The following is a 15873-nucleotide window of genomic DNA, read 5'->3' on the forward strand; positions in this document are numbered from 1 at the left end:
TGATGATTGACAGGTGACAGGTCTGAGAATGCGTGCGCTACACAAGTAGTGCGAAGGACGAAGATGATGAATAACTGAATAAATAGCCTAAATGAATAAAGAGTAAGGAAAAACAAATAGCCTAGTAGCCTAATGAAACATATGGATTGATGCAATATCTTTGCAACGTTATTGAATTAATCTGTCACTATATGCCTCTGCCTACGTTTGCAAAGAGAAGAACATTTTAATTTGATTCACAATCAAACGTTACAATTAGTTTACATGCAATGAATGAGTAGCCTAGTTTTGGTTGTTGTTGGTGGCGTTATTGCATCCCTAGTTATGCCTACAATGCAAAATTGTTCCCTCGCGATTGGAAGCTCCTGTAGCCGCCGCGCACGCATTTCAAAACATCGCAACGTGAAATGCCACAAAAAGCGGTTTGTGAATAGGTCTTAGTGAGTTAGGAGTCCTCTCGACTTCTTTTAAGCTGTCCCAGACTTAGGTGCTACTTTTAGGGCTAAAATGCTTTGTGAATTACTCTTAGTCAAAAAAATTAGGAGTCCTAAAGTTACGAGTGACACGCCCATTATTTTTAGGAGTTGCTCCTAAATTCGCCAGTTAGGAGCTACTTTTAGCCTTAAAATTCTTTGTGAATACGGCCCCAGAAATGCATCACATGGGTTTCCTTGCTTTCTTTCTTTTTCTGTTGTGTCTGTCTTTCCTCCTCTTAAATACATGTATGGATAATTTGAGGGTGGGCTCCATTAATGTTAATGGTGGGAGGGATAGACATAAACGTGATTTGTTATTAGAAAGCATACAGCTAAAAAGACTAAATGTTGTATTGCTTCAGGAAACTCATAGTGATGTAAATAATGAAGCCGATTGGAAAATGTGCTGGAAGGGGCAACAGATACTTAGTCATGGGACAAATTTTAGTGCAGGTGTGGCAATTCTTTTTTCTCCAGAAACTAGAGTTAATATTTTAAGCTCTGAAGAAGTTATAAAAGGTCGTCTTGTCTTAGTGAAGGCTGAAATTGAAGGTTTTCTTTTTTGTTTCATAAATGTGTATGTACCGAATGTGGGACATGAGAGAATTGTTTTTTTTAAGATTTTAAGTGGATTATTGAAGCAGTGTCACAATAATGATAATGTGATAGTTGGGGGAGACTGGAATTGCACAGAAAATTTTACCATTGATCGAACTTCTGAGGAACCTCATATGCAATCTTCCTTTTACTTGTCTAAAATAGTAAAAGAAGCTGAATTATTAGACATGTGGAGGATTAAACATAATACTGCCAGACAATATACTTGGGTAAAAGTATCTGATGATAGAGTGAGTGCTGCCCGTCTGGACAGAATTTATATATCTAAATGTTCTAGTAATCGGGTTGTTGAGTGTTCAATTTTTCCAGTGGGGTTTTCAGATCATCATATGGTTTTAATGTCATTGGTGTTATCAAAGTCTTCAAGGAAATCTTCATATTGGCATTTTAATGCCAAATTATTACAAGATGTTAACTTCTGTAAATATTTTAAAGGTTTCTGGGAATGTTGGAAAAAAACAAAACATACTTTTGAAAGTTTAAGACAATGGTGGGAAATTGGAAAAACACAAATACAAATGTTTTGTCAGCAATATACAGTTAATTCCACAAATATGATAAAGAAAGCTATTCAAACTCTTGAACGATCTATAGATTCAATAGAGAAAGATTTGATGGATAGACATGATCCTGGTCTGTCTCACTGTTTACAACAAAAAAAGAGTGAGTTGGGGTCCTTTTTAAATGAAAGGGTGAACGGAGCCCTGGTGAGGTCTCGGTTTATTGCAGTAAATGAGATGGATGCCCCAAGTGCATATTTTTTTAACTTGGAACGTTCAGTAGCACAGCACAAACAAATGGCTTGTCTCCGTTTGCCCGATGGAAGGGTCACCACTAATATCGCAGAAATGCGTCATCATGCAGTGGACTTTTATTCCTGTTTATATACTGCAGAACATTGTGACTTGGACTGTGCTGAACAGCTATTTCAAGGCCTTCCTAAATTGGACTCTGATTCTAAGACTGCCTTGGACTCTTTTTTTAACGTTTGAGGAACTTTCATCTGCTGCCACACAGCTCAGCGCGGGGCGTTCCCCTGGTGTTGATGGGTTGACATCAGAGTTCTATAAACATTTTTGGGACCTTCTTGGTGTTGATCTTTATGAGGTTTTCTGTGAATGTTTTAAAGATGTTTTTTTGCCTGTCACATGTCGCCGTGCTGTTCTTTCTTTGCTTCCTAAAAAGGGAGATCTGTCCTTGTTAAAGAACTGGAGGCCTGTTGCCTTATTGACCACGGAATATAAGATCTTGTCAAAATGTCTTGCCAATAGGTTAAAGAAATACGTACACACTATAGTGCATAAAGATCAGACATATTGCATACCAAATAGGTCAATAATGGATAATTTGTTTTTAGTAAGAGATATTTTAGACATTTGTAAAACATTTAATTTAGGAGTTGGATTAGTTGCCCTAGATCAGGAAAAAGCTTTTGATCGGGTAGATCACAGTTATTTATTCAACTTACTTACAGTTTTTGGGTTTGGGGAAGGTTTTTTAAACTGGATACAACTCCTGTATGCTGGCGCTTCGTGTATGGTCAAAGTTGGGGGCGGTTTGAGTAAACCAATTTCTGTTCAAAGAGGAATACGACAAGGCTGTCCGTTGTCTGGTTTGTTGTACAGTATTGCTATTGAACCTCTACTTTTTAATTTAAGAAAGACTTTATGTGGGTTTTCAATACCAAATGTGATTCCGAATACAAATGTCTCTATAACTGCTTATGCTGATGATGTGACTGTGTTGGTTAGCAGTGGGCAAGATATTACTGCTTTGTCTGAAGTCCTTCATTTATATGAGAAGGCTTCATCAGCAAAGGTAAATTGGGACAAGAGTGAGGCTTTTTGGGCAGGTCAAGATCCTCTACAATGTTTGCCATCATTGCCAGGAAAGCTTAATTGGGGCAAAGCAGGTTTAAAAATATTGGGAGTTCATTTTGGTTCAGATGATTTTCAGAGGTTTAATTGGGAGGGTGTAATGGAGAAAGTATGCACCCGATTGTCTCGCTGGACCTGGCTGCTACCCAAACTATCCTACAGGGGGAGAGTCTTGATTGTCAATAACTTGGTTGCTTCCACATTGTGGCACAGATTTAATGTGTTACAACCACCGGCTGGACTAGTGCAAGAGGTACAAAGAAAGTTGGTTAACTTTTTTTGGTCCGGACAACATTGGGTACGTTCCTCTGTACTTTTTCTTCCGATACAAGAAGGAGGCCACAGTTTGGTGGATATCAGATCCAGGCTAATGACTTTTCGTGTACAAGCTGCCCGGAGATTATTATATAACAATGATAGTGCATGGTTTGACACCGCAGTGGCACTGTTGAGAAGAGCTGGTGGAATGGGACTTGATAAGCATTTGTTTCTGATGAAGCTAGAAGAGACTGAGCTTACAGATCTGACTCCTTTCTATAAATCTGTTCTGGAAGCCTGGAAAGTTTTTGCACTTTCAAGACCACCTGAAGTATCTGCGGGGATGTGGCTGTTGGAGGAGCCATTGTTTCTTAACTCTTTCCTGCCTTCAAGACTTTTATCCTCAGCCTTTTTGCGTGCACGTCTACTGTCTGCTGGGTGCACAAAGCTGGGGCATTTACTACACACCAGTCTGGAAACCTTGGGCAGGAGAGCTGGAGTTAAGTCAATAAGAGTATTACAAAAGCTCACCACAGAGGTGATTGGAGAGCTGGACTTTAACTATCGCTCTTTCCTGGACAATCCAGCTATAATAGATGAATGGAGAAGTGGATGTGAGTACTGTTTTCCCTCTCTGACTGTAAGTGCTGCGGTGGGGGACTGGCAAGAAGAGAGGAAAGGTTTACTGTCATTCAGAACTCCACAAATGGATGGATTTGAGTCAGTGGGAAAGAAAGCCCTTTATGTCACCTGTGTAAAGGTGTCTAATTTACAGTCTTTGGCTGGGGTTTTTTCGACGAAATGGACAGAGGTTTTTGGCACTGACTGTTCCCCTAAAGGTAGTTGGCGTATCCTGTACAAACGTCCGATTGACCAGCGGACTGGTGACCTCCAGTGGAGGATTGTACACGGATGTATAGCTACAAACAGACATGTGGTGCATCTTGATCCTAGTGTTAGTGCGGGTTGTCCTTTTTGTGTAGAGACTGAATCTGTCTTTCATTTGTTCATGCAATGTACAAGGTTGATGGATTTGTTTTCTTTGTTAACAGAGTGGGTTACATCTTTGGGTGAAACTTTTTCTTTTCAGTTGTTCATTTTTGGTCCAAAGTACACCGTTGAGCAAAAGAATGTTTTGGTTTTACTTAATTTCCTTTTTGGTAATGCAAAATTAGCCATCTGGAAAACTAGAAAAAATAAGATATTAGGACAAGGTGCAGTAAATCCAATTTTCATGTTTTTGGGCCTAGTCGGTTCTCGTCTCAGAGTGGAATATGCGTACTATAAATTGGTTGGGCGTTTAGAGCGGTTTATGGAAATTTGGGGGATAAATCATGTTTTGTGTACAGTTTATGAAGATGAATTGGTGTTGAAGTTTTAATGTTTATTTATTTATTTGTTGTGATGATGAGTGATTGTTATCATAATCATCATAATATTGTGTTGAACAAACATGTTTGTTTATAATTGTTGTTAAAATAAAAGTGTCTTAATCCTCTCTCTCTCTCTCTCTCTCTCTCTCTCTCTCTCTCTCCTTCTCTCTCTCTCTCTCTCTCAGAGATATCAAAAGTAAGAATGTGTTACTGAAGAGCGATTTAACCGCCTGTATGGCCGACTTTGGCCTGGCGCTGAAGTTTGAGGCAGGGAAATCTACAGGTGACACACACGGACAGGTAAGTACGATATTTGCATGTGCTTAAAAACAGAAAAAAAATGATGAATTTTTTCCCCCACAAAACACCTTATTTGTGACAGATTTAAAGTATTAGCTGATTGTTGATAATAATGCTGGTGAAGTTTCCATCAGCAGTTGTTGTTGTTGTTGTGTGTGTGTGTGTGTGTGTGTGTGTGTGTGTGTGTGTGTGTGTGTGTGTGTTAAAGGTGGGAACACGACGCTACATGGCTCCTGAGGTGTTGGAGGGAGCGATAAGTTTCCAGCGCGACGCGTTCCTCAGAATCGACATGTACGCGGTGGGTCTGGTGCTGTGGGAACTGGCCACGCGATGTACAGCAGCCGACGGTAAAACTCATTCACTCAGAGACTCATGAGATGTGCATGTGTAAACTGGTAGTGACCGTGTGTGTGTCTCTCTCAGGTCCTGTGGATGAGTTCTCTCTGCCGTTCGAGGAGGAGGTGGGTCTTCATCCGTCTCTGGAGGACATGCAGGACGTTGTTGTGCATAAGAAACTACGACCGATATTCAGAGAAGACTGGCTAAAACATATGGTAGAGCACACACAACAACACACACACACACACACACACACACACACACACACACACACACACACACACACACACACACACACACACACACACACACACAGACACTCCCTCTCTCACACACACACACACACACACACACACACACACACACACACACACACAACACACTCACTCGCTCACTCACTCACTCAAACACACACACACACACACACACACACACACACACACACACACACACACTCTCTCATACACACTCACACACTCTCTCTCTCACACACACACACACACACACACACACACACACACACACACACACTCTCTCAACACTCTCTCTCTCACACACACACACACACACACACACACACACACACACACACACACACACACACACACACACACACACATACTCTCTCAACACTGACACACACACACACACACACTCACTCACTCAGTCACACAAACACACACCCATACACACACACTCACTCTCTCAACACTCTCACACACACACTCTCTCAACACTCTCACACACACACACACACACACGCTCAGTGTAATGAAAATCCCTTAGTTCGTGTGTGAGAAGGAAGGAGACCAGGGTCGGCTGACTGAGACTCGTGGGTGTTTTAATAATAAACTCAATTCGTACATAACAATCGCGCCACACGCGCTCACAAACTCAATACAATAGCCGCGTTTCCACCGCAGGAACTTTCCCCAGGAACTAGGAACTTTGGGCTGGTACTCGATGTGTTTACACCGCAGGAACCAGGGTCTAAATGAAGTTCCGGGTAATTATTTCCCCCTCCGATAGTCCCTGCTCACGAGGTAGTACTTTTTCAAAGTTCAGGAACTTTCAGGGGTGGGACTTGTGCGCTGCACAAGCTGATTGGTTGTGTTCACGCCGCATTTTGGTTGGATGACTCCACGCAGCATTTTCTTTATTTTTAACCTCCCTTTTAAAAAGTGGCTTCATGCAGTAAAGTTGTCTGTCTGCAAATATGGAATTTAATAAAAAAAAACTGGGGGACTGGCGACGAGTTTCAGGCTTTATTATTTGGGTATTTGTGGAAGAGGAAACTTTCTGCGCGTTCGTCACAGCCATCTCACGGCCAATGTCCGCAATAGCTGATAACATACAATTTTATATCTAACGTTAGCATTACGAGCTCTGAACACGCTTTATCAGTGCTCGTCTCTTTTCTGCCACAGCTTTTAATATTAAGTCATTATGTTTACACATTGTCATCTATTGCAAGGCAAACCATGTTACAAATTTACTATAACAGGATTGAAATAGCGCATTGAGGTTGGTAACAAACAACTATTTACAAGACTGTCACTATTTATGATTGATAGACGGGGTTCAGGCTTTTTTTAAGAGTATTTGCGCAAAAGGAAATTTTTGCGCGTTTGTCCCAGTCATCTCACAACGTACCTTGTCTAATTTTATACGCACACGAGCTTTCTGAACACGCTTTAGTATCAGTGCTCGTCTATTTTGTTATGTTAATTAGCCTACCTCGTTAGTAAACCAATAACTGCAGCACAGTTTGAATCTCCTTCATACTTATAAATGTGGCGCTCAAAACTGATTACTGTCCGTCGCAGACTGGGAGGAGCAGTTGCGCGCAGTTTACCTTCCCGGTACTTTAGACCGCGGTGTAAACGCAGAAAGCAACCGGTCTGGGGCAAAAAAGGTTCCTGGGAAAAAAGTTCCTGGGACAAATTGTTCCGGGTAATTTCGGTGGAAAAGCGGCTTATGCTACAGCAACAAGCAGTTCTGTATTCTCAGTCCACAGGTTTCTCAGTCCGCTTTCTTCCCCAGTCCCACGAGTGCTCAGTCCTTCTCTCTCCTCCATGGCTTGTGAGAGCTCTCCTTAAATGCAGTCTCCCCACGCCAATTACTGCAACGAGACACAGGTGTCAATCATTTCGTATTAAACCCACTTACCGCTGCTTCTCTCCCCGCTCTCTCTCCTGTCGCAGACCTCGCTGAACCACGCCCCCCTCGCCACATACCCCCACTGCCCGACTCAGGCCGGGGAGCCATCCGGCCTGCAGCCTCCCTCCCCCTCCTCCTGGAGAGAAAGTCGGCCACAGCCATCTGTACACCCGGCCTGTGGATCACCTGGAACTTAAAAGGCTGTAAAGCGAGATACCAACGAGTGATCCGCGCGTTGGTATCCTTCATGCGGTGGAGCCACTGCAGGGGAGCGTGGTCCGAACAGAGGGTGAACTCCCGTCCCAGGAGGTAGTAGCGAAGGGTGAGGACCGCCCACCTGATGGCCAGGCATTCCTTCTCAATGGTGCTGTACTTAGTCTCTCTCTTTGAGAGCTTGCGACTAATGTACAGCACCGGGCGATCCTCCCCCTCCACCTCCTGGGACAGTACAGCACCCAGCCCCCTGTCCGACGCGTCAGTCTGCAACAAAAAAGGGAGAGAAAAGTTAGGGGAGTGTAAGAGCGGCCCGCCACACAGAGCAGCCTTAACCTTGGTAAAAACCTGTTGGCACTGCTCCGTCCACTGGACCGTATCTGGCACTTCCTTTTTAGTGAGGTCAGTCAGCGGGCTGGTGAGGTCCGAATAACCAGGAATAAACCTTCTATAATATCCCGCCAGCCCCAGGAACTGCCTCACCTCCTTTTTGGTCTTAGGTCTCGGACAGGTTGCAATTGCTGCGGTCTTATCAATTTGAGGACGCACCTGCCCATGACCTAAGTGGAAACCCAGATACCTTACTTCCAACCGCCCAACTGCACACTTCTTCGGGTTGGCCGTCAGCCCCGCTTGTCTCAGCGCCCTAAGAACGGCCCTCACATGCTCCATATGCCGCTGCCAATCATTACTGTAGATGATAATATCATCCAAGTAAGCAGCGGCATATGCAGTGTGGGGCCGCAGAACCTTATCCATAAGGCGCTGAAACGTGGCCGGAGCCCCGAACAGCCCAAAAGGAAGTGTCACAAATTGGTGTAATCCAAACGGCGTGGTGAAAGCCGTCTTTTCTTTGGACATGGGAGATAAGGGGATCTGCCAATATCCTTTCGTTAAGTCCAATGTCGAGTAAAAACGAGCCGAGCCCAACCGATCAAGCAACTCGTCAATCCGCGGCATTGGATATGCGTCGAATTTCGACACTGCGTTCACCCTGCGATAGTCTACACAGAACCGCACCGAGCCGTCCGTTTTAGGAACTAAAACTATCGGGCTCGCCCAGTCACTGTAAGACTCCTCGATTACCCCCAACTCCAGCATAGCCTCTAATTCGGTCTGAACCACTTTTTTTTTGTGTTCAGGCAACCTGTATGGCCGGCCGCGAACTACCACGCCCGGCTCCGTCTCAATGTGGTGCTGAATCAGATTAGTACGACCGGGCAGGGGCGAAAACACGTCTGCAAACTCAGATTGTATCTTTGCAATGTCAGCGAGCTGCAAGGGCGAGAGGTGATCTCCTCCGGGGGCCAGGGCGAGAGATTTCCCTTTGACGATCGCCTCTGGCCCGAGATCTTCCTCCCCACTCACTGCCGTTGCAAGCAGCACTGACTCCTCCTCACTCCATTTTTTAAGGAGATTGAGGTGATAGATCTGTCGTGAATCGCCTCTGTCCGTTCGTATTACTTCATAATTGAGATCGCCTATTCGCTGTGTGACCTCAAAGGGTCCTTGCCACTTAGCTAATAATTTAGAGCTGGAAGTTGGTAGTAACACGAGCACTTTATCTCCCTGTGTAAATTCTCTAAGCTTAGTTCCCCTGTTATATAGCCGGCTTTGCCTGTCCTGAGCCTGGAGCAAATTCTCCATAGAGAGCTGTCCCAGTGTATGGAGTTTTGCTCTCAGGTCCACGACATACTGAATTTCATTTTTGCTATCCGAGCGTCCGTCCTCCCAAGTTTCTTTCAGGACGTCTAAAACCCCACGAGGCTGACGTCCGTAAAGAAGCTCGAATGGGGAAAACCCCGTGGAGGCTTGCGGGACCTCGCGCACAGCAAATAAGAGGGGTTCTAGCCATCTGTCCCAATTTTTCGCGTCCTCTTGTACGAATTTACGAATCATTGTCTTTAACGTGCGATTAAACCGTTCGACCAGCCCGTCCGTTTGTGGGTGATAGACACTGGTTCGTACCGATTTAATGCCCAATAATTCGTAAAATTCGCTTAACATGCGAGACATAAACGCGGTGCCCTGATCCGTGAGAATCTCTTTCGGGATTCCCACGCGGGAGATTAAACGAAACAGTGCGTCCGCCACACTTTTAGCGGAAATGGTGCGGAGGGCCACTGCTTCGGGATATCGCGTTGCGTAGTCCACCATGACCAACGCAAAGCGATGTCCCCGTGCGGTTCGTTCTAATGGCCCGATGAGGTCCATCCCAATTCTCTCGAAGGGGACCTGCATGAGAGGTAAAGGGCGCAAAGGCGCTTTTGGGGCGGCCGGTGGGTTCACTAACTGACATTCACGACACGACGCGCACCATCTGCGCACGTTCTCGTGAATGCCCGGCCAAAAGAATCGGGTCATTAGACGATTTAGTGTGGAAGTCATTCCTAAATGCCCAGCCATCGGATTACAATGCGCCGTCTGGAAAAGCATTTCCCGACGGCTCCGTGGTACTAACAATTGGGTTGTATCTTCCTTTGTCTGAGTGTCTTGGGTCACTCGATACAACCGGTCGTTAATTATGGCAAAATAAGGATAGGAGAGCGCGCGATCAGGTTGGAGGGGCTGCCCATCGATGGAACGGACCTGTTCAAACGCATGTTTGAGCGTCTCATCTTGCGACTGTTCCAGAGGAAAGTCATCGCGGTTGGAGAGGTTTAACCTCTCCACGCCGCTCGCATCCTCTGAAACAGACCGGCTAGGTCCAGGTACAGCCTCTCCCACCTGAGTGCTAGCTCCCCTTCCTCGCCCTCTCTTTTTCCCAGAGACATCCGTTGTCAAACACCCCAATAATTGTTCGAAGGCTGGCCAATTTGTCCCCAAAATTAACGGATGTCGGAGGCGCGGACTAACTGCCACCTCCACACAATGATTTTTTCCCCTAAATTTAATAGTGATGGCTCTTAACGGGTATTCCACTATATCCCCGTGCACACACCTCACCTTAACCATGCGGCCCGTATCCAATGCCCCAGATTGTATCAGACTTTGATGGATAGAGGTCTGGTTACAACCAGAATCCACCAATGCCTGATAGGTACCCCCCTTAATACTCACAGGTATCTGGTACAACCCGGCTTGATCAGGGGCGGTCTGCGGGACGTCCGGGATCCGGACCATCGTCCCCACCTCCATAACCGGGCACCTATCCACGAAATGGCCCGGATCCCCGCAACGCCAACAGACCGGCCCAGGTTTTCCCGCCGCCCTAGTGGCAGAAAGTGGGTCCAGTGATTGGCGTGGGGAGAGTGCAGCAGCGCCATCGAGTCCCTCCTGGGACCCCGGCCCCCTGACGGGGCCTCGCGGCCCGGCTGGAAGCTCTGCTCCAGCCCTCCATCTTGGGTAGGCCCGTGGCGGGCCACTGATACGGGTCCTGGGGAAAGGAACAGGTTTAGGGGGAGGGGTAGAGAGAGGGACAGGAGGAGAGGTAGAGAGAGAGATTGATGGCAGGGGTTCGCCGACCCCGGAGCACGCCGCCAACTGGTCCTCCGCCAGTTGGATGGCCAGATCCAGCGACGCCGGTCGGTGGCACTGGACCCACTGGGCAGTCCTCCTTGGCAGACGGGAAATGAACTGCTCCAGTACCACCTTGTTGATAATGTCCTCGGCGTCGCTTCTTCCGGCCAACAGCCATTTGCGGCACGAGTCCCGGAGCTGCTGCGCCAGGACAAAGGGTCGGCCCGCTTCCGCCAGTTCCAGTGAACGGAAGCGCTGTCGATGTTGTTAAGGGTTGAGGCCGACCCTTTGGAGAATAGCTCGTCGTAGATCGGCGTACACCAGGAGGTTCTGGACGGGCAGTTGTTGAGCAGCCTTCTGGGCTTCCCCCGACAGTAGTGGTATCAGGCGCACCGGCCAGCTGGCCTGTGGCCACTCACATGCCTCGGCCGTCCGCTCAAACAAGTCCATGAAGGCCTCGGGATCATCAGCGGGTCCCATCTTATTCAGAGGCATGTGAGCTGCTGCGGTGGCCGCGGCGCCGGGGAAAGCCGACTCCGTCCGAACCCCCCGGGTTCAGCTCGCGGTCCTCCTGCTGGGCTTGCATCATGACGTGGAACCGTTTCTCCTGATCGGCCCGCAAGTCCAGCAGGGCTTGATGGTTCTCTTGATGTAGACCCGCGAGCGATGTAATGATGTCCGCAAATGGCGTTCCCGATGTTCCTGGCGGAGATTGCATTTCGGCGGCAGCGTTCTCCTTCCTTCCCGGGTTTCGGCACCAGTGTAATGAAAATCCCTTAGTTCGTGTGTGAGAAGGAAGGAGACCAGGGTCGGCTGACTGAGACTCGTGGGTGTTTTAATAATAAACTCAATTCGTACATAACAATCGCGCCACACGCGCTCACAAACTCAATACAATGTTACAGCAACAAGCAGTTCTGTATTCTCAGTCCACAGGTTTCTCAGTCCGCTTTCTTCCCCAGTCCCACGAGTGCTCAGTCCTTCTCTCTCCTCCATGGCTTGTGAGAGCTCTCCTTAAATGCAGTCTCCCCACGCCAATTACTGCAACGAGACACAGGTGTCAATCATTTCGTATTAAACCCACTTACCGCTGCTTCTCTCCCCGCTCTCTCTCCTGTCGCAGACCTCGCTGAACCACGCCCCCCTCGCCACACTCACTCTCTCAACACTCTCACACACACTCTCAACACTCACACACACACACACACACACACACACACACACACTCTCTCTCTCTCTCTCTCTCTCTCTCTCTCTCTCACACACACACATATTCACACACACACACACACACACACACACTCTCTCTCTCACACACATATTCTCACACACACACACACACACACACACACACACACACACACACTCTGTCTCTCACACACATATTCACACACACACACACACACACACACGCACACTCTCTCTCACACACACATATTCACACACACACACACACACACACACACACACACTCTCTCTCTCTCTCACACACACATATTCACACACACATATACTCACACACACACACACACACACACACACACACACACACACACACACACACACTCTCTCTCTCTCTCTCACACACATATTCACACACACACACACACACACACACACACACACACACACACACACACACACACACACACACTCTCTCTCTCTCACACACACATATTCACACACACACACACACTCTCTCTCTCTCTCTCTCACACACACATATTCACACACACACACACACACACACACACACACACACAGTCACACAAAAATAGTTTTTCACCTAATATTTATATTTTATTAGAATTCAGCTTTATCGAATAACGGAAAAAAATCAGTTGTTTTAGTGAGCAATTGTTTGGAAAAAGTAGTTAGTAGTTAGAAAAAGCTACTGTATTTTGAGAAATACAAAGTAAACATAAAAAATATGGAAGAAATATATGACTTTTTATTATTAAATTATATATTTTGTGATTTATTTTGTACATTTTTATACAGTTGGTCAGATTTTCTTGCTCCCATTGAAGCTCCAGATGCTCTTAGGAAGATCTGATATCATGCTGATCAGTGAAGAGTTGGTTTTCTTCCTGTAGGGTCTGGCAATGCTCTGTGAGACGATCGAGGAGTGTTGGGATCACGAGGCCGAGGCTCGTCTGTCTGCGGGATGTGTCGAGGAACGCATCATCTCAATGCAACGCAACACCAACCTCATCGCCCCCGACGACATCCTCTCTGTCGTCACCATGGTTACCAACCTGGACTCCCCCCCTAAAGAATCCAGCCTATGATGCTGTTCTCTCAGCCAATCGCATTGCAGCGTGTGAAAGACGTGTGAGAGAGAAAAGCGGACTCAAGTTTAATTGTTCCGTGGAAAAACTCAAGGAACTCATGACACAAGGAGATAAGACACACGGACATCTGTGTTTGCACCAAAATGTCTTTTATGCATAAATGAAAGACTTTTCTGTTTTGTAAGAACACCAACTCATGTGATTTTAGTATAAAAAGGGCAAAACTCTGGACTGCACTTGCTGTTTGTTTCTGCAAATCATTACAGTCATGCCAATACGAGACAATTCTGAATGTCTGCCGTTCAGCCGTGAATCACACACAAGGAATTAGTGCTGAAATAACCATAAACCTCCCTAAACAGGAATACCTCATTTTGATTTATCGTGCTTTTATCTGAGCAGCTGCTACAGAGGCGAGGCGAGTAGCTGTAACACACGGTAGTGTTTCTGCCTTTCACATCTGTGCTTCATTTCATGCCATCACAAAACTCTTCTGAAGGGGTCGTATCATGAGGAGATGTTCACGTTACTGAATCACAGAATCCAGGGTCCAATAATAACGTCTGCCAATAGTGGATGAATTTGAAAAAATTTACTAGCCAGACATTTTTACCACTTGTGCAAATGTATTTTACATTTGTGTTAAACACAATTTTCCATATTATTGACACATCATTTGCAGTGAAACTGCACTGACACATTGTGTTTATGTTCATATTTTTATTTTTGTGGTTTAATGTAAGGAATGGAGAGCTGGAGAGTTCATTTTAACCCCATGCTGTGAAAACAACTAGTTCTGCACTTCAACTTTCTGATGTGAACATCAATGTATGAACACGTTAGTAACACCTACTCCGTGTTTGGAAACTTGCGCCACCCAGTCATGATGTCTAACAGTCTGATCACCAGCAGAAATTACAATGAGAGTAAAATGTGGTTAAGTGTGTAAAAGCTTGTGCCGTGGCGCTGCAGAGCCTTCAAAGTTAAAAACAAGCAGCTCATGTTTTTCAACAAGATCCCTGATCATTTCAGTCTGAGCGACACATATCTGTGCAGATTGATTTATGAATCTGTCGATCTGATACATCTTCACAAAGAGGCTGTTATTGAAGGACGGAGCAGTTAAAAACTAGATTGAACCCACAGCAGACGCACTCATTTTACTCATTTCACTTGAAGAGATGTTTACATTGAAGTCAAAAGTGTAGTTAAACCGTGACATGTATTACAAGTGGACCTTCGGGGGGAACAAGATAAATGATGATAGGCCCCTTTAATGACAGTGTTTGTACGCAATCACATCTTTCAGGGCTGTAAAATCTGTATACTCGTCTCTCTTTCATCATCTCTTTCTGAAACACTACAGCAGTATTCAGGGAGGCAGGATTCTGCTCACTCACAGCAATTATGCAACCGACATGCAGCCGCAATTGCAACTGTAGCTTCTATTTATTTCATTAATAATGTGACAAATTCTCAGTACTGTGAAAACAAATGGAGGTTATTGAATGTGTTAACAAACAAACCAACTGTTGGGTGAAAAATGGGTTTGTTAAAGACATTTCAGATCAATCTGTAATTCCCCCAGCAAAACATGTGTACAGGAAATGAATAATGTAAATATTATTGTTGGTTTTAAATTATTAGACTAGCATGATGTTGCTCTGTTCTTTTTGGTGTCACTAATCAAAAACAGTCATTTATAAAGAAATTATTCCAAAACATTGTGCTGCTGAGTATTTAATACAACTTTTTATTGTCTTAATGTTTGCAGGCCCAAAGTCACTGATTATACATGTGATTCTCTCTCCTTTTTTAATATAAAGACATTTTCTTTATTCTCCTTTTTCTTTAATGAATGATGATGATCTGTTTGAACTTATTCACCACTAAATCAATAATGATTTTGTGATTTAAATCATCACAAAATCATTATTGAGCCTATTTACTATAATACACATTACAGGGCCTGAATAAATAATTATTCTACAAAAAAAGGTCCTAAAAACTGTACTCTATTTGCTAAAAACAATGATTTATAAAAAGTGTTATTAACCTGTTAAGCTGCAACCCCACTTTTGAAAAATCCCCAGAAATGACATACCCAAACTGAAACAGATACAGTTCATGAACCCTTTGCACTAAAAACACAAGTATGATCTCATTTGAAAGCTGTCACCTGGCAGCTTATTGTAAATGTAGAATTAATTATTGTCATAATGAATTTTTTTTTATAAATAGCTTCAAAGTTTTGTAAAGTTCTTAGAAATTTATTTTTATGAAACATCTTCATGAAAATAAAATTGAAGTTGGCACTGTAGCAATCTAGAAATGCACTGCAGATCACAAATGATCACAAATCACAGATCACAAATCACAAATGATTTACTATTAGCTTCTGACCAAGGCTGTATCTCAATACTAGTTTTACTTGATCTTAGTGCTGCGTTCGATATTATAGATCACACAATACTCTTAGATCGACTACAAAATTATACCGGTGTTC

The 15873-nt window shown here is 44.8% G+C and overlaps 1 protein-coding gene across 1 annotated transcript in view; it reads left to right on the forward strand.

Moving 5' to 3' along the window:
* Positions 1-15083, forward strand: part of acvr2ab (activin A receptor type 2Ab) — a 133575-nt gene extending 118492 nt beyond the window's left edge. Inside the window, exons 8-11 of the mRNA XM_081380320.1 lie at positions 4788-4902; positions 5111-5249; positions 5326-5456; positions 13170-15083. Of these exons, the coding sequence (XP_081236446.1) occupies positions 4788-4902; positions 5111-5249; positions 5326-5456; positions 13170-13364 (580 nt within the window). The 3' untranslated portion in view covers positions 13365-15083. The remainder of the gene's footprint in view (positions 1-4787; positions 4903-5110; positions 5250-5325; positions 5457-13169) is intronic.
* Positions 15084-15873: the final 790 nt, after the last annotated feature.

Source organism: Scardinius erythrophthalmus (genome assembly GCF_964197995.2).
Source record: "Scardinius erythrophthalmus genome assembly, chromosome: 12".
Classification (NCBI taxonomy): domain Eukaryota; kingdom Metazoa; phylum Chordata; class Actinopteri; order Cypriniformes; family Leuciscidae; genus Scardinius; species Scardinius erythrophthalmus.